This window comes from Mirounga leonina, unplaced genomic scaffold, assembly GCF_011800145.1.
Source record: "Mirounga leonina isolate KUSES-001 unplaced genomic scaffold, KU_Mleo_1.0 Mir_180, whole genome shotgun sequence".
In the NCBI taxonomy this organism is placed as follows: domain Eukaryota; kingdom Metazoa; phylum Chordata; class Mammalia; order Carnivora; family Phocidae; genus Mirounga; species Mirounga leonina.
This window is the reverse complement of record NW_023270469.1, coordinates 6,190,697-6,212,628: the sequence shown is the minus strand read 5'-3', so window position 1 is coordinate 6,212,628 and position 21,932 is coordinate 6,190,697. Positions and strand designations below refer to the sequence as shown.

Here is a 21,932-nt window from a genome sequence, read left to right as displayed (position 1 = left end):
GAGAGGGAGAAGCAGGCTTCCCACTGAGCAGGGAGGACCCTGGGATCATGACCCGAGCCAAAGACAGACGCTTAAAGACTGAGCCACCCAGGTGCCCCTAAAAAGCCTTTTTTTTAACTGTAATGAAAATTACAGTAAAAAATCTGTAATGAAAATTCTGTAATGAAGATAAAGAAAATGAGGCTCAGAGAGGTTAAGTGACTTTACTAGGTCAATATAGCCAGTTAGTAAAAGTTGTAGCCAAGCTTGGAACCTGTGTTTTAGGAATGCAAGCCCTTTTTGCTTTCTATAAGCATATTGCCTTTCTAAACATTGCATTATTAAGCAATAGGAAGATCAATTTTCCATCCCTAGGTACATGAGACATATTCATCTCTTTTAGGAAGATTGAATTCTGTTTTGCTTAGAGGCATAGGACCATACCAAATGATTATTCAAAGAAATTTTTCCCTCAAGTTCTGGGTTATGTTCCTTTTTATGGATACAATTAATTTTTTTTTTCATGCTAATTCTAGTGTCTAGAATGGTGTCTAAACTCAACTCTGAATCCTGAGCACATTTGGGCTTTTGCTTGCTCCTCCAGTGCTATGGAATAAAAGACAACAAAACAAACAGATGTAGATTAAGTACTACAAAGCAATTTGTCTTTTATACTGCATTCAAGACTTGCTAATAAAATTTCTCTTCAGCTTGGAAAGAGAGAGAGATAGAGGAAGGAGAGAGAGGAGGGATAATGTTGTGATTGGTTTTTATCTACCACCTAAATTTTTCATGAGTTTGTATCTAAGGTGATATAGCATCTCTCTTGGGGGGCAAGCAATTCCATGAATTATTGGTTAGAGTTTTGTAGAGACAACTGAAGAAACAGACATTTTTACCTCTATTAAAAATAGATTTATCATGTTCAAATCAACCAAGGACAGACATCTATCTGGACCCAAGCATTCACTTTTCAACACAAGTGAATGTACTCATGTAACCATCCTATATCATCTGATGCATGACTGTGATGTTCCTGAGCTTATTTTCCAAAAGAGGACAGAGCTTCCCACTCTGCAAGTATTTCCTGAAATCTCTATAATTTATTAAATCTGTAATAATAAGGATTATTATTGAAGCAACTTTCAATCTATTTCAAATCCAATTTTTTTAAAAAAAGATTTTATTTATTTGAGAGAGTGAGTGAGAGAGAGAGTGTGAGAGGGGAGAGGGTCAGAGGGAGAATCAGACTCAGGGAGCCTGATATGGAACTCGATCCTGGGACTCCAGGATCATGACCTGAGCCGAAGGCAGTTGCTCAACCAACTGAGCCACCCAGGTGCCCCGCAAATCCAATTTTTGAATTAAGGAAGGATGAATTTGGCTTTATCTTTTAACCACAGGGTTCTAAGAACCCCCAAGCACAGGAAAGGCTCTGCCCCCTCTGCTTTTCCCACCTAGACTCAGAAACTCTTAAGTGCGAATGGACATTTTGGCCTGCGTTGGGGCAAATGGAGGTATTGGGATCATACTGGACATAGGAGAAAATGGAGCAGAAACCCAAAGAACCTACCTAACTTTGGAAACTGTCAAGAGTCGAGTACAAGGACCAGAGTGAACAGATGTAAAAGCAGGAATTAAATTTAGATCCCTAGAACTTTTAGAATATTTAGGTAATATGGAGTTGTAGTGATTGTCTGGTCCAACCCATTTTGGTGAGATGACTTACCCAAAGTCACAAAATTGCCACTGGCCAAAGAGATGTTGAAATTCTGTCCTCTTGAGCTGTCCCTTGAACTTCTCTCTTCCCCCAGCAACTGAAATTCAGAAAACCTGGACATGGGGTCTGGCTCTATTGTTAACTGCATCTGTGATCTCGTGCAAGTCACTGATTGTCACTGAAACTCATTTTCCCCATCTGAAAAATGGGGATAATAATACCTTTCAGGTTGTAGTTGATTAAATGGATTTGGAAGAAGTAAAGCACATGGAGAAGTTATTAGAGCTGTGGAATCAAGCTAAGTCTAGTTAGATCTACTCATATTCCTTAGGAAATTTCATGCTAGATCTAGACTCAACTTCTTCTGGAACACTTTGGGTGTGAATCCAAAGCCCATTAATGTTTCACATAATTAAGAGGCAGTGAGGCGGCCAGCCACCACCTCAGTAACATCATCCCTAAGGGCCCACTTATGGTCTGGAAGGAATCTGACTCTTGGAAGTTGCTGGAAGGATTATGTGGGCATCCTTTAGCATCTTCTTTCTGCTGTGAAAAAAATATATAGTTAATAGATTTCACTACTGCTATGGGAGTGTTCACCAGGGATCTCTGGAAAGAGTAATCTTCACATTTAGAAGTATTTTCTCATTTTAGATAATGGAATGATGAGGTGAAAAATGATCTTGGCTACTTATGATTCTAAAAAGCCTTTGGACTGAATAATTTGGTGAATTAGACATAATGGCAGCAAAGAAGTAACTCATTTACTACAAGGTCCACTTAGTTATTTAATCACTTTTACTGTCATACAAATACGCATTCCCATGCAAAGTGGTGAAAAGTTAGTAATGGCATAAAAATGCAAATTGTATAATGACAGCTCTCTTCTCTAAAGGGGTAGCTGCTTCATTCTGGACAGTTCTGTGATTGAGCCAAGACTCTTTGTGGTGTGTACATTATAGAAGAGCAGTGATTGGTATCCCTCACTTTGTCCCTAGATTATTATACATTGTGGAACAGAGCGACATAAAATTGGCAAGTTAGGGGCACCTGGGTGGCTCAGTAGGTTGAGCGACTGCCTTTGGCTCAGGTCATGATCCTGGAGTCCCAGGATCGAGTCCCGCATCGGGCTCCCTGCTCGGCAGGGAGTCTGCTTCTCCCTCTGACCCTCCTCCCGCTCATGCTCTCTGTCTCTCATTCTCTCTGTCTCAAATAAATGGATAAAATCTTAAAAAAAAAAAAATTGGCAAGTTAGACTGCTTTGTGCTTAAATGAGATCATTAGTGTGAAAATACTTTGGGAGAATACTGGAGTTATTATTGGAGTTGTTATTACCTTAAATTTTTAGATAATTTAGGCCAAAGAATAGAATGGACACTCTTAGCCACATATTCTGAAAATATCACCAGAAAAACCAGTCCTAGAGTTAGGACAGGCATCAAAATGCCCCATTTGGATTCTGGTGTCACCTGAAATCATTAGCAAAAAGCGCAGTAGCCAAACCGTGTTACAAATGCCAGGTGTGCAGGAACTCAGTGATGTGGGGCAGCCAGTGAGGAGTGGAGCAATTAGAGGGAGCTACACAAAGACCTTGAAGAATGGGAAGAATTTAAGTGGGGGAGCAGGAAGGCAGATTCCAGGCCTGTTTGTGTTCTGAGAAACTAGTCAAGGATAGTGGCTAGAAATGTATGGTTCTAAAAGTTGGGCCAGTCCTAGTGTTATATCTTTGCTCTTCTTCTGGGTCCCCAAGGAGTTTTTAACAATGAATCAATTTGAGGATCTTGCTCAAAGATGAGCACCAGGGTAATCGTGACACAGAAGATGCCAGAGTGGATGGTGAAACTTTTCTTTCCGCTCAGGCTCATTAAACTGTAAAGCAAGTGGTTCTCTCCTTTAAGAGAGCTGTGGTAATTGCCACTGTCCTCCTGGCTCAGCTCTGCTTCTTATCAAGAGCTGTGACAGAGTATCTGTTAGAGCTGTGCTGTCCAATAGAAACACAATGCGAGCTGTGTATGGAAGCCACATACACAACTTAAATTTTCTAGTAGCCACATTAGAAAAGTAAAAACAAATCTGATAAGGTTATTTTAATATTTTATTTGACATCATATATCTAATCAATGTAAAAATTATTAATGAGGTAATTTACAGTCTTTTTTTTTTTTTTTCAAAACTAGTCTTCAAAATCTGATGTATATTTTGCTTTTCTAGCATATCTCAGTTCGGACTAGCTGTGTTCCCAGAGCTCAACAGCCCACATATGGTTGGTGACTACTGTGCTGGACATCACAGAACTTTCTTCTCCCTTTGAGGAGTGGCTCTGCCTGAGTTCAACTCTGTATTTGAGGATATATTTCCAAAGTGTCTGGGTGGCGTGGAGGCATCTTTCCATACCTAATGACCCATCCCAGATCAACTCCATATGATCTAAAAAGTTAAAATATTTACCAGAAGAATTTGTATTTCTTAATTTTGAATAGAAAAAGGAAGTCACAAAAGAAAAGGTTGGTAACTTACCACCATTAAAATATAAACCTTTCAGATAATGAAAAAGCCACAATTATCATTAAAGGAGGGAATCCAACAGATTGAGAGCGATACTTGCATTTATTATGAGACAGGTCTTAAAGAATACCCACACCATATAAAAAACTCATTCAGGGGTGCCTGGGTAGCTCCGTTGGTTGAGCATCCAACTTTTGATTTCAGCTCAGGTCATGATCTCAGGATCATGGATTGAGCCCCAGGTTGGGCTCCCCACTTAGCGGGGAGCGTGCTTGGGATTTTCTCCTTCTCACTCTGACCCTCCCCACCAATCAGGTGCATGCATGCTCTCTGTCTCTCAAATAAATGAATAAATAAATAAATAAATAATAAATAAATAAATAAATAAATAAATAAATCTTTAAAAAACCTCATTCAAATATAAGGGATAAAATTAATACCTCATTTGATTTATGAGATATAATACAATTTATAGAAGAGCAAAAAAGGAAAGTATTCAATTTGTTTATTCCTTAAAGAAAAGAAAACTAAACTATCATAGAAAGAAGGTAATTTTTTATATTTATTAGTGAAGCAAAAATGATGGTGCCCAGTGCTGATAAAATTACAGTGAAAAGAGTACATTGATAAAATCCTTTTGAAATTCGATATGACACAATAGAACTAGAACCTTAAGACTATTCCTTTCTTTTCACCTGTGATTCCATTCCTGGCTGTATATCCTAAGGAAATAATCCATCAGAAGAAATGAAAGTATATGTTTCAGAATATTTATTTCTACGTGCCTATAATAGTGGAAAATTGGGGGGTAGGTAAGCAAACGATACTAGATCACCTTAACCTATAATTATGTAGCCATTAAAGTGGTAATTATAAAGATTACACAGAAAAATGTCTAAGGCATATTAAGTGGAAAAGAATGCAAAATTTCAAGTACATTTTGGAATACAACAATATGAAACTATGTGTGTGGACAAAGACCAGAAGGGAGTGAAAAAAGACAAAAACTATGTAAAAGATGGAGGGATTATGAGTGATTTGGTGTCTTTGTTTTACAAATTCCAAGAGATTGGATCAGGGTAGTAGGGAAGGATCATATGCATGTATCTCTTCTCCTATCCAAAGTCTCATGAAATATAAGAAATATGAGAAAAGAAGTTAAATTTACAGTCATCCCTGAAAACCTGAAGTAGCATGAAATAAACTAAGGTAATCAGTGGACGTTGGGTGATTCTGAAGTCAGTGTAAGTTCATCCTTGGTGAAAGATGCAACAGTCCGGTGAGTGGTGTTGATAAGGGGGAGGCTATGCATGTGTGGGGGTGGAGGGTATTTGAGAAATCTGTGTACCATCTCTAAATTTTGGTGTAAACCTAAAAATACTCTAAAAAAGTTAAGTCTTAAAAAAAAAAGGAAGTAGAGCTGTGTGTTTAGACATGGGATGGTCTCTAGGATGATGTTGCTAAAGTGAAGGGAGCAAGTTGCAGCATAAGTAATATGGTCTGATCCCCTTCGTGTAAAGAAAGTGTTCACATATCTAAGTAAATCCATGCAAAAATGATAGGAAGGGCACCCAACAAGGAATATGGGATGGGGGTCACTCATGTTCTAAAATATGTGCTCTGGGATGTTTGAATCTTCCACAGGGTGAACATATCCCCATGTTAATTATGTAATACAAATTCAAATGAGAAAAGAAATGACAAAATTTTGCTAATTTGTTACCTTTTTACTGTTAAGAATATAAAGTAATACTTTTCTACGTATAATGAAAAATGGGAATTTAGAAATCATGGCGATGCCTGAACATGTCCCTTTACAAAAGGCATCTTTCAAAACTGGCTCACCTTTCCATATAGGTTGGGCTGCTTTTTGGGAGCATGTTTCTGATATCTGTCCGGATTTCCTCACTGGCTCCCCAGCCCTGGGCTAGAGCTCAGGGGCCTTCAGTTGCCAGACACAGGCTGGCAGTTGGCGGCGTTTGCTCAGAGGCAGGCTGATGTCCTAATCAGAGTGCTTTGCCTCTATAGAGCACTGGCATTTCAGAAACATTGACAGCCGAGGAGAAAGCAGCAGATAAGCAGCATATCACTGGCCAGAATGGGCCTTCCTATTTTTCAGATTAAATTGAAACATACGCCCAATTGTGAATTTTAAACAATGTTATCAGGATGTTTGACAGCTTATCCAGGAATATAATATGGTTCTCTTGAGGAGGCAGAAGCTACAGTGCACATCTCAAAATTCCCCTTTATACGTTGGTAAACAAGGGGTTATAAGTCTTCCCTACACCTGGGATTGTTGTGCGTACACAATCATGCCTGTGTGTGCATGCACACGTTCATATGTGTACATGCATGTGTCTGTGTGTGTATGCCACAGCCCCAGTCTAAAATATTTTAGGCTGTTTTCCTTGAGAACCATGAAAATATCCCTCAAAGATAAAATTTCGCCATCCAAGTACATTCCCAAGGTGATGGTGGGCAGGATTGAGGGGTAGTGGGCAGGTGTGCGGGAGATAGCAGAGGGAGCAAATTCCGATGGCAGTTATGCTGTTTAATGATTTAGAATTTCCAGTCTAACCATGCGTCATCCATCCATCCACTCAGCAAGGACATTTGTTAAAGAAAAAAGCCACAGAGACATATAGTAGACCAGTGAATGTAGAAAGCAATGCAGGTATCAGACTTTCATGGAATTATTTTTGAAAATGGTTTCTTTCCAAGAATCTTTTAAATTTTAATTTTAACACAATTTTTAAATAACTGACATATTTATGGCCATAATTTTGTGTTCTTGAAGGGAATAGCTCAGATCATCAAGATGTTGCCTGTTTATACATCCTGTGTAAGATGTGTGGGGCTGAGACAACTGTCAAAGAAGGTGGTGTGTGTGTGTGTGGGTGTGTGTGTATCCTCAGTGAGGATAGGAAAGGCCAGGATTAGGGAATCATTATGAGGTTTTTTAGAAAGAAAAAAAAATTTTCATTCCAAACAAATAACCGTTTTACTGGAATTGTCTTTGCCTGAATACAAAAAAAATTTAAAACATTGTAAGAAAATGTAGCATTCAGTAAAGTCTCATATTCCCTGTTCTCAGTTTATTTTTCTCTCAAGAAATACCTGAATTCAACTGTGACATTAAATTCTCAAAGTTTACTTATGTATTACTAGTGCTTTATTTGAGATTTTGTTGCTGGTTTAAATTAACAGGAAAGTATTCGGTGTGAATAGATTTTAATTGGCAGCTAGAATGGCCTCTTGCCTAAAATTCAGTAACTGAATGTCAAACCAGAACATTGTAAGACTGTCTAAACTGATCAAAACAAAGACTTCGTTATATGTTAGTGTTTGCTCCTGCTGTCTCCAAAGAGGATGTTGCCCTAGTGGGTTGTGTTGGTTGTTCAGGGAAAAGAAAAAAACAAATTGAGCTCAAGATTATTAAATTGTCTGACCTTCTGCTTTTTATGTGAAATGGGGAGAGTAGTAGTACTATCTACTTCATAGGCACTCATACTATTGTGAATACAACATAAGAAAGATGAAATATGTGCAAAATGCTATCTAAATATTAGTTATTATTTGGTGCTCGGAACAGAGGTCATGATTCTCAAAGGCTTTGCTCTAAGTTTCATGTTTATGTTTCTAATTTATGGTTTGTTTGTGGCAGCCATGAATAGCCACTGAATTGATGAAACCTTGGTATGTTTATTGAAAATTTTCTGAGAGAATAGTAACATATTCATTTAAAAATTTAAATGTCCATGGTCATTATCTTCAAAGAGTCCCTGGGACTGTGTTTATTGAGGAGAGTTCATGCATTTTTATTCATCTTCACATTCCTGTCACAGTGCCTGGTTCAAGGTTTATGCTCAGTAAATACTTGTAACATGACTGGATCTATAACTCCATTTGTGGAAGAGGATGGTGGTTCCTATTAAACAGTTAATACCTGGGAACTGAGCACAGAGAGTCCAGAATACTCAAAATGATCCTTTATCTTTAAGTCAACAAATGGAAGCCATGGTAGAAGCAGGTTTTGGAATGGCTCCCCTTTTGTCTTTAGCTTCTATAAACTCCCAGACTTTCAGGGCTCTTAGGTTCTTCAAACCTGGCTTTTGGGGGTACCTCACATACCCAGTCCTAAACTGTTCTCTTTGTACCTTCCTTCTCTTCTCCCTCCCATTCCTAGCCTCCCCACCCCCATTTTCTCCTCTTCCCAGGGACCGATTTCTTCTCCCTGGCCTCTGCAGCAGCTTGCCAACCCTGCGGTTCCATTCGGCTCCACCCTAGAATGTGCGGTGGTGGCAGGTTTCGGTCCCAACAGTTAGACTGTTTATATTGCTAGTGTTGATCTCCTCATGACATGGCCACTCTTCGTCATGATGTTAATAGAGTTTCTGTCTCTTCCTCCACACTGAGTCATATTACCGAATCCCCTTCTGGCATAATGTGTGCCATGCCTGAGAAGGAGGACAACGCTGGGATTGGGCTGGAGAGAAGGAAAAGACAATCCCATCGCAAATAAATGAACATATTAACATTTCAGCACAGAGAATATTCACTTAAGATCCAAAATTTTGTTCCCTGTACATAAAGCACCAGAGCTCATTATTTTCAGTGGAAGCTGAAGTTACCAGCACCACTGAGGTTGGAAGAAAGATCTTTTCTGGAAGTTGAAAGTAAAGAGAATGAGTCATAGTAACTGAGAGTGAGTTGTGAAAGCAGGCAGAGTCCCAGGCTCATGGGTCAGTAGTGAAGGGGTCAGAAAGCACTGCCCAGTGGAAGAATGGAAGGGGAGAGGCCAATGTGTGGTGCTGACAGCTAGCAGTTGAATTCCCTGATAAAGTTTTTCTTCCTCAGAAGCCTTCCCATGAGCAGCACAAATGGGGCCCTGACTCCATCACTGCATGGCTGTGGAATCTTAGGCAAGTCTCTTGAGCTCTCTGAGTCTGAATTTCTTAATCATAGAATGAGGTGACAATAACTGATAGTATCTCCTCTGCCTCTTTCATAAGATTGTTACAAGTATAAAAAGGGACAAAAATAAATGACCCAAAGAGTTATTCAAGGCTTATCTTAGGTGAGCCAACAGGTCTCACATAGAAAAGGAATTATGGGCCAAAAGCCAGAATTAACACTCATTTGTAGGGCCCTGTAACAAAAAATATGTTTTTTTCCCCTATATTGGAAACTTAACCAGTGTATTTAAAAAATGATATTCATTCTAAGTCCCTTCAATCCAGAATTGAGCCAATATGGTTTTTTTTATTCTTATGTTAATCCCCATACATTACATCATTAGTTTTAGATGTAGTGTTCCATGATTCATTGTTTGTGCATAACACCCAGTGCTCCATGCAGAATGTGCCCTCCTCAATACCCACCACCAGGCTAACCCATCCTCCCACCCCGCTCCCCTCTAGAACTCTCAGTTTGTTTTTCAGAGTCCATTGTCTCTCATGGTTCGTCTACCCCTCCGATTTCCCCCGCTTCATTCTTCCCCTCCTGCTACCTTCTTCTTCTTTTTTTTTCTTAACATATATTGCATTATTTGTTTCAGAGGTACAGATCTGAGATTCAACAGTCTTGCACAATTCACAGCGCTTACCAGAGCACATACCCTCCCCAGTGTCTATCACCCAGTCATCCCATCCCCCCCACCCCACCCCCCACTCCAGCAACCCTCAGTTTGTTTCCTGCGATTAAGAATTCCTCATATCAATGAGGTCATATGATACATGTCTTTCTCTGTTTGACTTATTTCGCTCAACATAATACCCTCCATCCACGTCGTTGCAAATGGCAAGATCTCATTCCTTTTGATGGCTGCATAATATTCCATTGTATATATATACCACCTCTTCTTTATCCATTCATCTGTCGATGGACATCTTGGCTCTTTGCACAGTTTGGCTATTGTGGACATTGCTGCTATAAACATTGGGGTGCACGTACCCCTTTGGATCCCTACATTTGTATCTTTGGGGTAAATACCCAGTAGTGCAATTGCTGGATCGTATGGTAGCTCTATTTTCAACTTTTTGAGGAACCTCCATACTGTTTTCCAGAGTGAGCCAATATGTTTTATAATTAATATAGATACCAAGCGAAATTGGATCTTTAAAATATTCAAATTGACTATCAAATTGATATTCTATCAGATTCAGGTCTCAGACGTTAGTTTGTGATGAAGCATTCTTTTCAGACACTTACTGTTGTCTGTGTCGGTCTTTTCCATAATCTCTTACAAGTGCAGCCAGAGTAAGCTCATGTCTCGAGATGCCTGCCCTCTTCAGAGTCCAGAGCGCTAACCATTACATGATGGGACCGATGCCTGCCCTCTTCAGTGTGGGCTCTGGCCAGTAATGCTTAGGAAGCACAGCTGTGACACAGTCACCATCTTCCTGTTTATCGCTGTCCTTGCCTATCAGCATTCTGACAGGGCGGCTTTGTCACTCTATGAGCTGGCTCCTTAACTTTAACATGTAGCCACGGTGGCTTACACTAGTCTCCAGGCACCTAGGATCTGGCCTAATTAGCAAGGCCACCCACACCTCTCCCAGCTACTCCCCAGGAGCTTCCCACAAAGACCGACTTTGGGGTGAGGTTAGTGCTAGATTCATAGCTTGCAAACCTGGCTTTTGATTCTGGCCCCTTGTTCTGCAGGGAGGGACCTCAGCATTAAGGAGATGAAAACAGATCTGACTCTCCAGGAAGATGAGATCCAGAGTTGGTGGGCCCAGGGACAGCCAGGTATGGACAGGGTCCCTGTCAGGGGGATCTGGGAAGGAAGGGAGGAGGTACAGGTGGCAGTGATTATGAAGGGTTCTGGTGGCAGGAAGAGCAGGTAAATGCAATTACCCACAGACTCATAAATGTGGCTCTTCTTGCTGCAGGACTGTGATCCACAAATGGAGGGGTGACCAACAGACTGGACAGTGGGCTGGTTCCATCAGTAATATGGGACTTGATAAGGCTCCTTGGATGCAAGCTCAGATGGATTGATAGTGAAATATAATCTTATTAGCAATAAAAGGAACCTGGCCATTACTGAGATGTATGCGTAATGATCCGTTAAACCTTATGATGATGAACTTAATTCTGATTTGGGAGAGGACATTTCGCCAGGGTATGAAAGGATGTATGAATATATCAAATTGCTTATTTTCCCTCTTTCAGTTTTGTGGGTAAGAGGATGTTGCATCCAAGTTAAGGAATACCACTGAGCTCATGTTGTTGAAAAGAAAGGGCTATTTCCTTGGTATGGATGGGTTGGATGGAGTCTCTATCCACAAATAGAAGACCAGCTAATGAAGTCAACAGCATAAAAAGATACTATCAATAACAGATAGATACAGATAAAATATGCTTAACTCTCAATTGTCTGTGTGTGGTTACATTTTTGTAAGTTAACTTATGACTAATGAATACAAATCTCTCATGGCTGATTTACAGATATGTACAGGTTGGAATGCAAACTGGTTGCTAGGTTAGATTAAGCCAAATGCAAAAGATGCAAAATTCATTATGAAAGCAATTGGTTACTAATAGATCCATTCCTTATTCAGGAGTAGCCTAGGAATTTGTGTTTTAACAAGTTCTCCAGGTGATTCTGTTTCTCAAGGTTGAGAACCAAGCCGCACTGTGCACAGAAGTAACACTGCAGAATGTAGCTGAGAGTGCTCAGGTATTTCGTTTGGATTGGGTAGTGAGGGGAAGGCCTCTCTGAAGAGCTGACATTTAAGTCAAGACTGAATGTTAGGAAAACCCAACCATGGTTCCAGACAGAGGGAACAGAGAGGACAGAGACCCTGTGTTGGGAATGAGCATGGCACATTTGAGGAGCAGAAAGGTTGGTATGACTAGAGCATAGTGGTCAAGGGGGAGAGTGGTTCAAATTATGATCAGAAGTATAGGTAGGGCGCAGGTGGTGATGTACAGGGCTTCTCAAATCTAATGGATGTATGAATCACCTGGGGATTCTGTTAAAGTGCAGATTCTGATTCAGTAGGTCTGGGGATAGGGATTGAGATTCTGCATTTTAGCAACCTCCTCCATAATGCTGCTGTGGCTCATCCATGGACCACACTGTGGTAGCAAGAGTGTAGAGCTTTGCTCCCACAAAACAATCCAATACCAAAGTTCTGTGGGTGTGTGTATGGGTGGGCTTAGGATTATCTGTTTTAAATTCTCTGGTCCTGGGCGCCTGGGTGGCTCAGTCAGCGAAGCGTCTGCCTTTGGCTCAGGTCGTGATCCCAGAGTCCTGGGATCGAGGCCTGTATTGGGCTCCCTGCTCAGTGGGGAGTCTGCTTCAACTTCTCCCTCTGCCCCTACTCCCCCCTGCTTATGTGTACACATGCATACTCTTTCTCTCTCTCTCAAATAAATAAAATCTTAAAAAAAAAAATTCTCTGGTCCTGGCGAGTCGAGCTTTAACTTACACTGGGGCATTGCTCAGTGAGGGGCAGTTGATTGGATCAGGTTGTAACTGGGACAGTTGGGAGGTTTTTGCAACTAATTTAAAAAGGGAAGATATAGTTTAATGCTTAGTGGCAGAACCTGGGTAGCTGTGGTTTGCCTGGGTCTCAAGAGGGACAAAGGAAGGCTTGCTTATTTCAAAACCCAGCTGTGTCATCATCTCCCACACAGGTCCTGTGCTCTTGGAATTCCTAAGCTGACCAACGGAGCCTTTTCCTTATGCTGCCTTTTGTTCAGGGTTTCTCTCCCTGCTTAACTCCTGCCTCTGTGGCCTTTGGACTATCTAATCTTTACCTCTCTCCCAAGTCCTAGCTTCCCATTGGTGATCCAAATTGTGCAGATGTTTAGGTTTGCTCACCATCCATTAACTCCTTCCTGAGTACGAAGGCCTTGAGATCAGCTGAGGGGCATTCCCTACTGGGGCCAAAGCTGTGGACCTTCACATGAAGCTATGTCCCCCAAAACACTATCCACCCAAATTATTTTGGACACATTGTGGGAGCCTCTTGTGTTTCCTACCCTCATTTGTTCCTGCCAGATTCAGTGTCCTACCTGTGCATCCCATGGCATCTGACAATGATGTGTCCCTGATTTTGGGTGTCACTGGGGTTGTCTTCCTGCCCTGCGATATGGCCTTTCCCATCCACAATCTCAAGAAACATTCTTCTTGGGGATTAGTTTTTGCTCCTTAGCTCTCTGCTGCCCTCTGCTGGATCACAGGAGCCAGGGAGGCCTTCGCCTTGCTCTACCTTGGAGCTCTTTTGCTGAGTACTAAGTACCCACGAAAGTCCTCTTCCCACATTCATTCTTTTCTTTTCCCGTTCAACAAACATTAATGAGGATATTCTATGTACCAGGCAGTGTACAAAGTCCTGGGATACAAAGGTGGACAAACAGTCCCTGTCTCTTTGGACCTTATTGTCCGGAGTTAAGACAGAAAGATAAATAACAATTAGAACATGGCTTGAGAAGGGCCAGATGAGAGAAAGGCGGAAGAAGGATGAAAATGGGAGAAGAAAAACCTTAGCATTGCTTGGGGAAATAGGAAAGGCTTCAGTGGGATCTGGCATTTGAGTTGGGTTTTAAAGGATGGTCAGGAATGGGTAGGTTGCTGGGTGTTAGATTTATAGACTAGGAGGGATGGAAAGGATACCAGAAATTACATTTTGGTTCACTTAATAATGAGCCATCCAGAATGTTAGAGGACAATATCTTAGATCATTTAAATTCATATTATCTTTGCCTTGAGTTTAAACATTAGGGTCTTTTTATAATCCTGCTACCTTGTATTTAAGCATAAAAATACCCAAGAAAAATAAGCACCAGAGTTTTTCTGTTTAAAATCAGGCAAAAAACCAAAACCAAAACCAAAAAACCCAAAACAACAGCAAAAATCTCTTAAAGAAAGAAATAGGTTTCCATGAATTTCTGTATTTTTTGAAACCTAAGAGATTGTATGCTCTGCCTCTCCTAAAAGCTGAGGAATGTTTTCACTCTTGTATTATTTGAAATGTCTGTGCTATATACCAAATAATAACAGTAAATACATTATCCCCAGAAAGATGTTTTGTTCTTGTTGCTGGTGAAAAAAATTAGCTCACTAACACTTCGCCCCCCAATTATGCTGTTCTTTCACTGGAGCGCTGCTCATCGAGCTAACTGACAGCTTCAGTTGTTACTTCTAAAAAGTTGACATTCAGGCTGGGCATCTTGCCTGCAGAATGGCGCCAGCTGAGAATGAATGGTAAGTTAAGGAGCCTACCTACCTTTCTTCCACTCCCCCCGCCCCTCTCAGCAGGAAATAAACAGCATCTGGCTTAGTAACTTAACCACGGAGGCATTGGAACTCCAAGGAAGATGAAGTTATTACATCCTTACCTGGATAAAGAATGAAAATGGACTGTTCTCAGCTTATTGGTTAAAGGAGCTCATGTCTTCTCATAGAGCATGGCCCTACGCCTTACCTCTTTTTATGTCCCTGGTTCCTCTCATAGGATCTGGCCCATGGTAGGTACTTTTAAAATGTTGGTCTAATTGAGTTGAATTTTATTGCCCTCTGGACAGAAGCACCATCTTTATATCTTCCTACTTAGTAGTAGTCTTAGGAAAGAGTTGCCTTAGCTGAATATTCTTTGGTGTATGCATAGACTTGGCACAGGAACTATGGTGGGGCCCTGTTTCTTTACACTCACTCAGTATGTTCCCTTTTCTGAATCTTCAGGCTGTCCTCAGTTCTTGACACAATCTTTCTAGTATGATTCAGAAAACCACTAACAGCCTTTGCCAGTCCTTCCTTCGGGTTCATCTCTTTCCTGAAATGATTCATCAGTAACTGAGCTGTGGCAAAAAAAGATGAGACAGATAGAAGAAGATGTCATGGCATACCACAGAAAAGTCTATTTGTCCTGGAGTATGAATGCCCAGTGAAAGAAGTGTGACAAAAATTGAAGAGAAGACTCTTATGGAAAATCTATATGCCAATTAGAAGGGCAAAGTAAGTAAGTCTGAGGGATTGAGCTTATTACTCAAAGAGCTTCTTGGACGCCTAGGTGGCTCAGTTGGTTAAGCATCTGCCTTCGGCTCAGATCATGATCCCCTGATCCCAGGGTCCTGGGATGGAGTCCTGAATCAGGCTTCCTGTTCAGTGGGGAGTCTGCTTCTCCATCTCCCTCAGCCCCTCCTCCCTGCTCGTGCTCTCTCTCTCTCAAATAAATAAATAAAATTTTAGAGAAAAAAGAGCTTCTTATACTTCTACAATATAGAATATGGGACTGGAGAGTCTTTAGGAATCATGTATTAAAAATTTGTGCTTTTTATCAATGGCATATTTGTATTTGTTCAGCCACAAGAGACAGATATTCTGACTGTCAATGGCTTAAAGAGAATAGGGTTTTATTATTTCCTTTTTTTACACAAGGAAGTCTGGTGGTATTGGTTTAGTGGCTCAAATATGTCAAGACCTCTCATCCTGCAGCTCTCTTGGCCTTTCTCTGTTGCCCATTGCCTCACAGTTGCAAGAAAGCTTCCACAGTGTTAGACCTCATGGTTATATTCAGGTTAGGAAGAGGGGGTGGAATGGTTTAGGCCACGTTTGTGCCTTTTATAGGAAAGCAAAATTCTTCCAGAAGTTCTTCGTATGTCTTCCTCTTATATCTCTTTAGCCAGAACTGGACAAATAGGGCCTCCCCTTGACATGAGAGGAGCGAATAAAGTGGGGACTGGATCCAGTGCTGCTGTGGACCACACTGAGGGGCTGTTAACAAGAAAGAGGTAGAGGTGCAGGCAGTGACAGTATCTGCCATAGATGGACAGTGTGTCAGTGCTCAGCACTGGTGAACAAAATATTTTTAACAATACCTCAATGTTCATATGATGCATGCAAATGAATGCTAGACTATTATGCCAATTATTATGCCCAATGCCCTGGCAGAATGTAAAGCAGATAAGGGTTACCTGCTTTTGACCAGTAGGGGTACCTGCAAGTGGCTCTGGTAGTAAGGTAGGATCATCCCAGTGAGGTTTATTTGCATTATGAGAGGCAATATGCATTTTTGCTTGGTACAATTCTAATACTTAATGATATTAAGCAATATAATAAACTCTTGGCATTTGTCCTGAGACTTTCAAGAACCAACTCAGATTTATGAAAAATACTGGAGAGCAACAAACTAACATCAAAATGCAGGCACTGGTTCATTCACCACCTAAATGACTAATTCCCCACACACTAGCTCACAGTGGGAGTGATTCAAATTAGTGCCTTAGCAAAATTACAAATTGCTACATGTCATGGTCCTCCAGGATCTCTCACAAATCATCAAAACCATGAATGTTAAATTTGCAGATGGAAAAATGCCTACTGTGCATTCTTCAAAATGCTTTCATATCATCAGTGAAATATTGCAGCATAATGACAAGTTTTTGGTATTTAAGAAAATATCGAAATGGTTACAGTTTTACTATTTTATTTTATTAAGAAGTGATAAGAAGCCATTGTCCTCTTCTACCTGTGCCCTCAGATATTGTTCCACCTGAGAGATGACCAGGCTGAAGGTTGAGCTTCCTTTGTCTTATAGGCTTAAATTTGTCCAGGTAGGATAGTTGGGAACCAGAGTCCTGCTTAAAATAAATGACCCTGGGATAGCTGGGTTCAGGCCTTAGTAGGAGGGAAGGTAGCCTGGGTAAAAGAGAAGCAGAATAAGTTGGGTTATCTAGCTCTGAAGAAAAAGAGATGGCCAACATCAAGGAAAGGGCTGGGAGTCCCGCACCTTTCTCTCTGCACTATCCCATAGTCCCTCTCAGACTTCCTTCTTTTTTGTTTTTTGTTTTTTTTTAATACTCTTCCTCATGGACTGCATTCTGGAAAAAGGAGTATGCTAAGGTGCCTGGGTACATATATCCATACTCATACACATCCTCCTACCCATACTCATACCTATACCTATCTATGTGTATCTACTGATATTAGACCAACAGAATTACTGATATAACTGTACTAACAAAAATGGCAAGGTATGTCAAAATATGATTGGTCTCACAATCACAGATTTTATTGTCTAAATGTAAGATGTACAATAACTCTATAAGACTGGAAGTCCATGCATTAATTTAGGCATTTCCTTGGTGTTGTACACAATGTTCTCTTGGAAATTTGTGGCAAGTGAAATGTCTAAGATCTAAACAAGATTACATGGGAGTTTTGTTATCAGAGAGCTGAAAAACATTCTTACATCCCTAATCTAACACCTTGCCTTTTAGGCATCGTCCTCGATGATTCATACATTTTGTACATGTTCTTTCATTTTGCTATTTCCCTTCAGAACATAGCACAGGGTTGACCAGCTTGAAGTCAATGAGCATCTGATTGAGGCTAATGACTTATCACTTTCCACAGGCCTAATGATTTCTATCTTTGTCTCAATTGTATTAAGTTAATAAGACCTCTGCTTCTTATCACGGTATCAGCACTTTCATTTTTCTTTTCCCCACTCATTTTTGTGACCTAATTAGGAAAAAATACAATAAAATATTCATATAATTGCACAAACATTGCTTTAACCTTAAAAAATGGGATGCATCTGGGCAGCAGTGCTCCTGTGAAATAGCCAACCATGTACAGATGCAAAAAAGTTCTTACGGAATTAAATCAATAAAGTCTCAATGTATGGATTGCTTAGAAGTTGAATACATGGAAATGAAACACAACCTATCACAATTTTATAGTTGGTCCACAGGCATAGACTGTGTGTCCAAAGCCAGTACTCCAAATTAGTGTTCTTAAATTTATTCAGCAAATAACTTATTGAATACCTATTATATGCAAGATGCTGTTCTATGTGGTAACACTCTGTTTCATGTGATTATGGACTAGAATCTTGTGACAGTCCCCGGATTCCAACTTGGGTTTCATCTTTGTAACCCCCCTAATTAGCTCTTTGTCTTTTTGTCTGATGTTTTCTACAGTGGTGCTACTTTTGAAAGAAACCTACTGCTTGTAACATGTACCCTCTTAGATTTTTCTATTGTCTAGGAGTAGAAGCCAGGCCATATCAGAATCCAAGCATCTCTATTAATATGGTTGCATTATCCTGCAATGTAGACTTGGAATTATGGACTAGAATCTTGTCCATAATTGGAAGTCTTGGAAGAATCTCTCTTGAGTGATAATGACAAATGTTTGCAGATCCTGCAGCCAAGCATTAAAATTTAGCACTCTCAAGTGATGACCAAATGGCAAGAGAAGTTCTTTCCTATTGTTCTACCTTTAGTCCTAAGGTTGTTTGTGAAGCTGATGGTCTGGTAGGAAAAAAACCCACCGTGTCTTTCATGAAGTGGCATGGAAAATGAGTTTGCTCTGTAAATAGTCACAGGTTGCATTCTTAGAAGTAGGCACCGAGGTAGAGTTTAATGTGCAGGATGTTTATTAGAAATCAATACGTCTGGAAAGGAGGAGGAAGAAACAGGGTTGGGTAGAGGGAAAACTTGAACTGAGATACAGTCCTGGCAAAGCTTTGCCTGACTCCGTTGGGGAGTTTTGAACATATGTTATCCATCAGAGTTGACTCTCAATGGACTGAAATAGCTGAGTCTTTACACCACACCTCTATTAGTTACTGAATGTGGGCTGTCCTTAGGCAAGGGTGGCTCTCTGTAGCTGAGGCATACCTTAATGCAGCTGATAGCTGGGGCACAGTTGTCCCTTAAAGGGGTATATGGCTATGCATTTCTGTAAGATAATGATCTCAGCAGACTAGGAATAGAGAGGAACTTCCTCAATTTGATAAAGAATATTTATGAAAACCTACATTATACTTAATAGTGAGAAATTGGATTCTTTCTCCTAAGTTTGAGAGCAGGCAAGGATGTCTTTTCTCATTGTATTAGTCAAGGTTCCCCAGAGATACAGAACTGGTAGGATATGTATATATTTAAGAGGAGATTTATAATGAGGACTTGACTCATGCAATTATGGAGGCTGAGAAGTCCCATGATCTGCTGTCTGCAAACTGGTGGTATAATTCAGTCAGAGTCCAAGGGCCTGAGAACCAGGGTTGCTGATAGTGTAAATCTCTGTCTGAGAGCCAGAGCAGATGAGATGTTCCAATTCAATCAGTGAGGTGGTGGTCGGGGGAGTAGGAGGGAGGTGGTGGTGGTGGGGAGTTGGGTGAGGTGGGTACAAATTCTTCCTTCCAACATGAACAGACATTTTTCCAAAGAAGATATCCAAATGGCCAACAGACACATGAAAAAGTGCCCAACATCGCTTGGCATCAGGGAAATCCAAATCAAAACCTCAATGAGATAACCCCTCACACCAGTCAGAATGGCTAAAATTAACAAGTCAGGAAACGACAGATATTGGCGGGGTTGCGGAGAAAGGGGAACCCTCCTACACTGTTGGTGGGAATGCAAGCTGGTGCAACCACTCTGGAAAACAGTATGGAGGTTCCTCAAAAAGTTGAAAATAGAGCTACCATACGATCCAGCAATTGCACTACTGGGTATTTACCCCAAAGATACAAATGTAGGGATCCGAAGGGGTATGTGCACCCCGATGTTTATAGCAGCAGTGTGCACAATAACCAAACTGTGGAGAGAGCCAAGATGTCCATCGACAGATGAATGGATAAAGAAGATGTGGTATATATACACAATGGAATATTATACAGCCATCAAAAGGAATGAGATCTTGCCATTTGCAACGACGTGGGTAGAACTGGAGGGTGTTATGCTGAGCGAAATAAGTCAATCAGAGAAAGGCATGTATCATATGACCTCACTGATATGAGGAATTCTTAATCTCAGGAAACAAACTGAGGGTTGCTGGAATGGGGGGTGGGGTGGGAGGGATGGGGTGGCTGGGTGATAGACATTGGGGAGGGTATGTGCTATTGTGAGTGCTGTGAATTGTGCAAGACTGTTGAATCTCAGATCTGTACCTCTGAAACAAATAAAGCAATATATGTTAAAAAAAAATAGCAGGAGGGGAAGAATGAAGGGGGGAAATCGGAGGGGGAGATGAACCATGGGAGATGATGGACTCTGAAAAACAAACTGAGGGTTCTAGAGGGGACGGGGGGAGGATGGGTTAGGCTGGTGATGGGTATTAAAGAGGGCACATTCTGCATGGAGCACTGGGTGTTATACACAAACAATGAATCATGGAACACTACATCTAAAACTAATGATGTAATGTATGGTGATTAACATAACAATAAAAAATTTAAAAAAACAAAAACAAATTCTTCCTTCCATTGCCTTTTGTTCTATTTAGGTTCTTAACAGATTAGATGATGCTCACCCATGTTGGGGAAGGCCATCGACTTAGTCCACTGATTCAAATGCTAATCTCATCTGGAAACACCCCTCACAAATACACCCTGAAATAATGTTCAATCTGGGCATCCTATGCCAGCTAAATTAATACATACAATTAACCATCATACTCACCAACCCTATTAACATTGTACTAGAAGTGCTTGGTAGTGCACTATGGTAAGAAGAGGAAACAAAAGGTATATGGTTTGAGAAGGAAGAAATAAAACTGTCTTTGCATTCAGACAACATGATTCTCTAGAAAATCACCAAGAATATACCAAGAAACTCCTTAACTAGGAAGTAGTCTAGCAAGGTCACAAGATAGAAGGTAATACACAAAAGTTGTTGCTTTCCTAATATACCAGAAATGAACAATTGGAATTTGGAATAAAAAAATTTATAATAGGACTTTAAAATTATATACTTAGGTATAAGTCTAATAAATATGTATAGAGACTACATGAGGAAAACTACAAAACTCTGATTTAAGAAATCAAAGATCTAAATGAATGGATAGATATTCCATGTTTATGGATTAAAAGACTCAATATTGTTGATGTGAAATCTTCCCCACTTGATCTATAGATTCTATGAAATTCCTATCAAAATCTTAGCAAGTTATTTTATGGATATTGAAGAACTGATTCTAAAGTGTATATGGAGGGGCACAAGACCCCGAATAGCCCACACAATGTTGAAAGAGAAGAACAATCTGATTTTAAGACTTACCATAGTGCTACAGTAATCAAGACAGTGTGTTGATAAGGTGAAATAATAGACAAATAGGTCACTGGAACAGGATAGAGAGTGGAGAAATAGACCCACATAAATATAGTCAACTAATCTTTGACAAAGGAGCAAAGGCAATTTAATGGAGAAGGATGTTCTTTTCAACAATGGTGCTAGATCTATTGGACATCCATAGGCAAAACAAAAAACAGGAAAAAAACCCAACTTAGACACAGATCTTGCACTGTTCACAAAACTTAACTCAAAATGGATCATAGATTTAAATGTAAACCACAAAATGGTAAAGCTTCTACAAGATAGGTGACCTTTGATTTGGCAATAGTTTTTAGTTAAAAAACCAAAAACATAATTCATGGAAGAAAAAACCTGATAAATTGGACATGATAAATTTGTTTCAAAATAAAGTCTGCAAAAGACACTAATGTTAAGAGAATGAAAAGACAAGCCACAGACTGGGATAAAATATTTACAAAATATATATCTGATAAATGACTTGTATCCAAAATATACAGAAAATTCTTAAAACTCAATGATAAGAAAAAACCCAATTAAAAAGTGGGCAAAAATCTAAACAGTCACCTCACCAAAGAAGATATATGGATGGTAAATAAGCATATGAAAAGTTGCTAAACATCATTTACCATTAGGGAATCCTAAATTAAAAGAGCAGTACAATACCACT

The 21,932-nt window shown here is 40.1% G+C and overlaps 1 protein-coding gene across 2 annotated transcripts in view; it reads left to right on the top strand.

Moving 5' to 3' along the window:
* CDH13 (cadherin 13) overlaps positions 1 to 21,932 on the top strand; it is a 1,404,901-nt gene that overhangs the window by 33,284 nt on the left and 1,349,685 nt on the right. Inside the window, exon 1 of one of the 2 annotated variants that reach the window (XM_035024708.1) lies at positions 10,907 to 10,957. The exons of the other annotated variant lie outside the window; for it this stretch is intronic. Within the exon in view, the coding sequence (XP_034880599.1) occupies positions 10,922 to 10,957 (36 nt within the window). The 5' untranslated portion in view covers positions 10,907 to 10,921. Of the gene's footprint in view, positions 1 to 10,906; positions 10,958 to 21,932 lie in introns of those variants that run through there. 2 annotated transcript variants of the gene reach the window in all.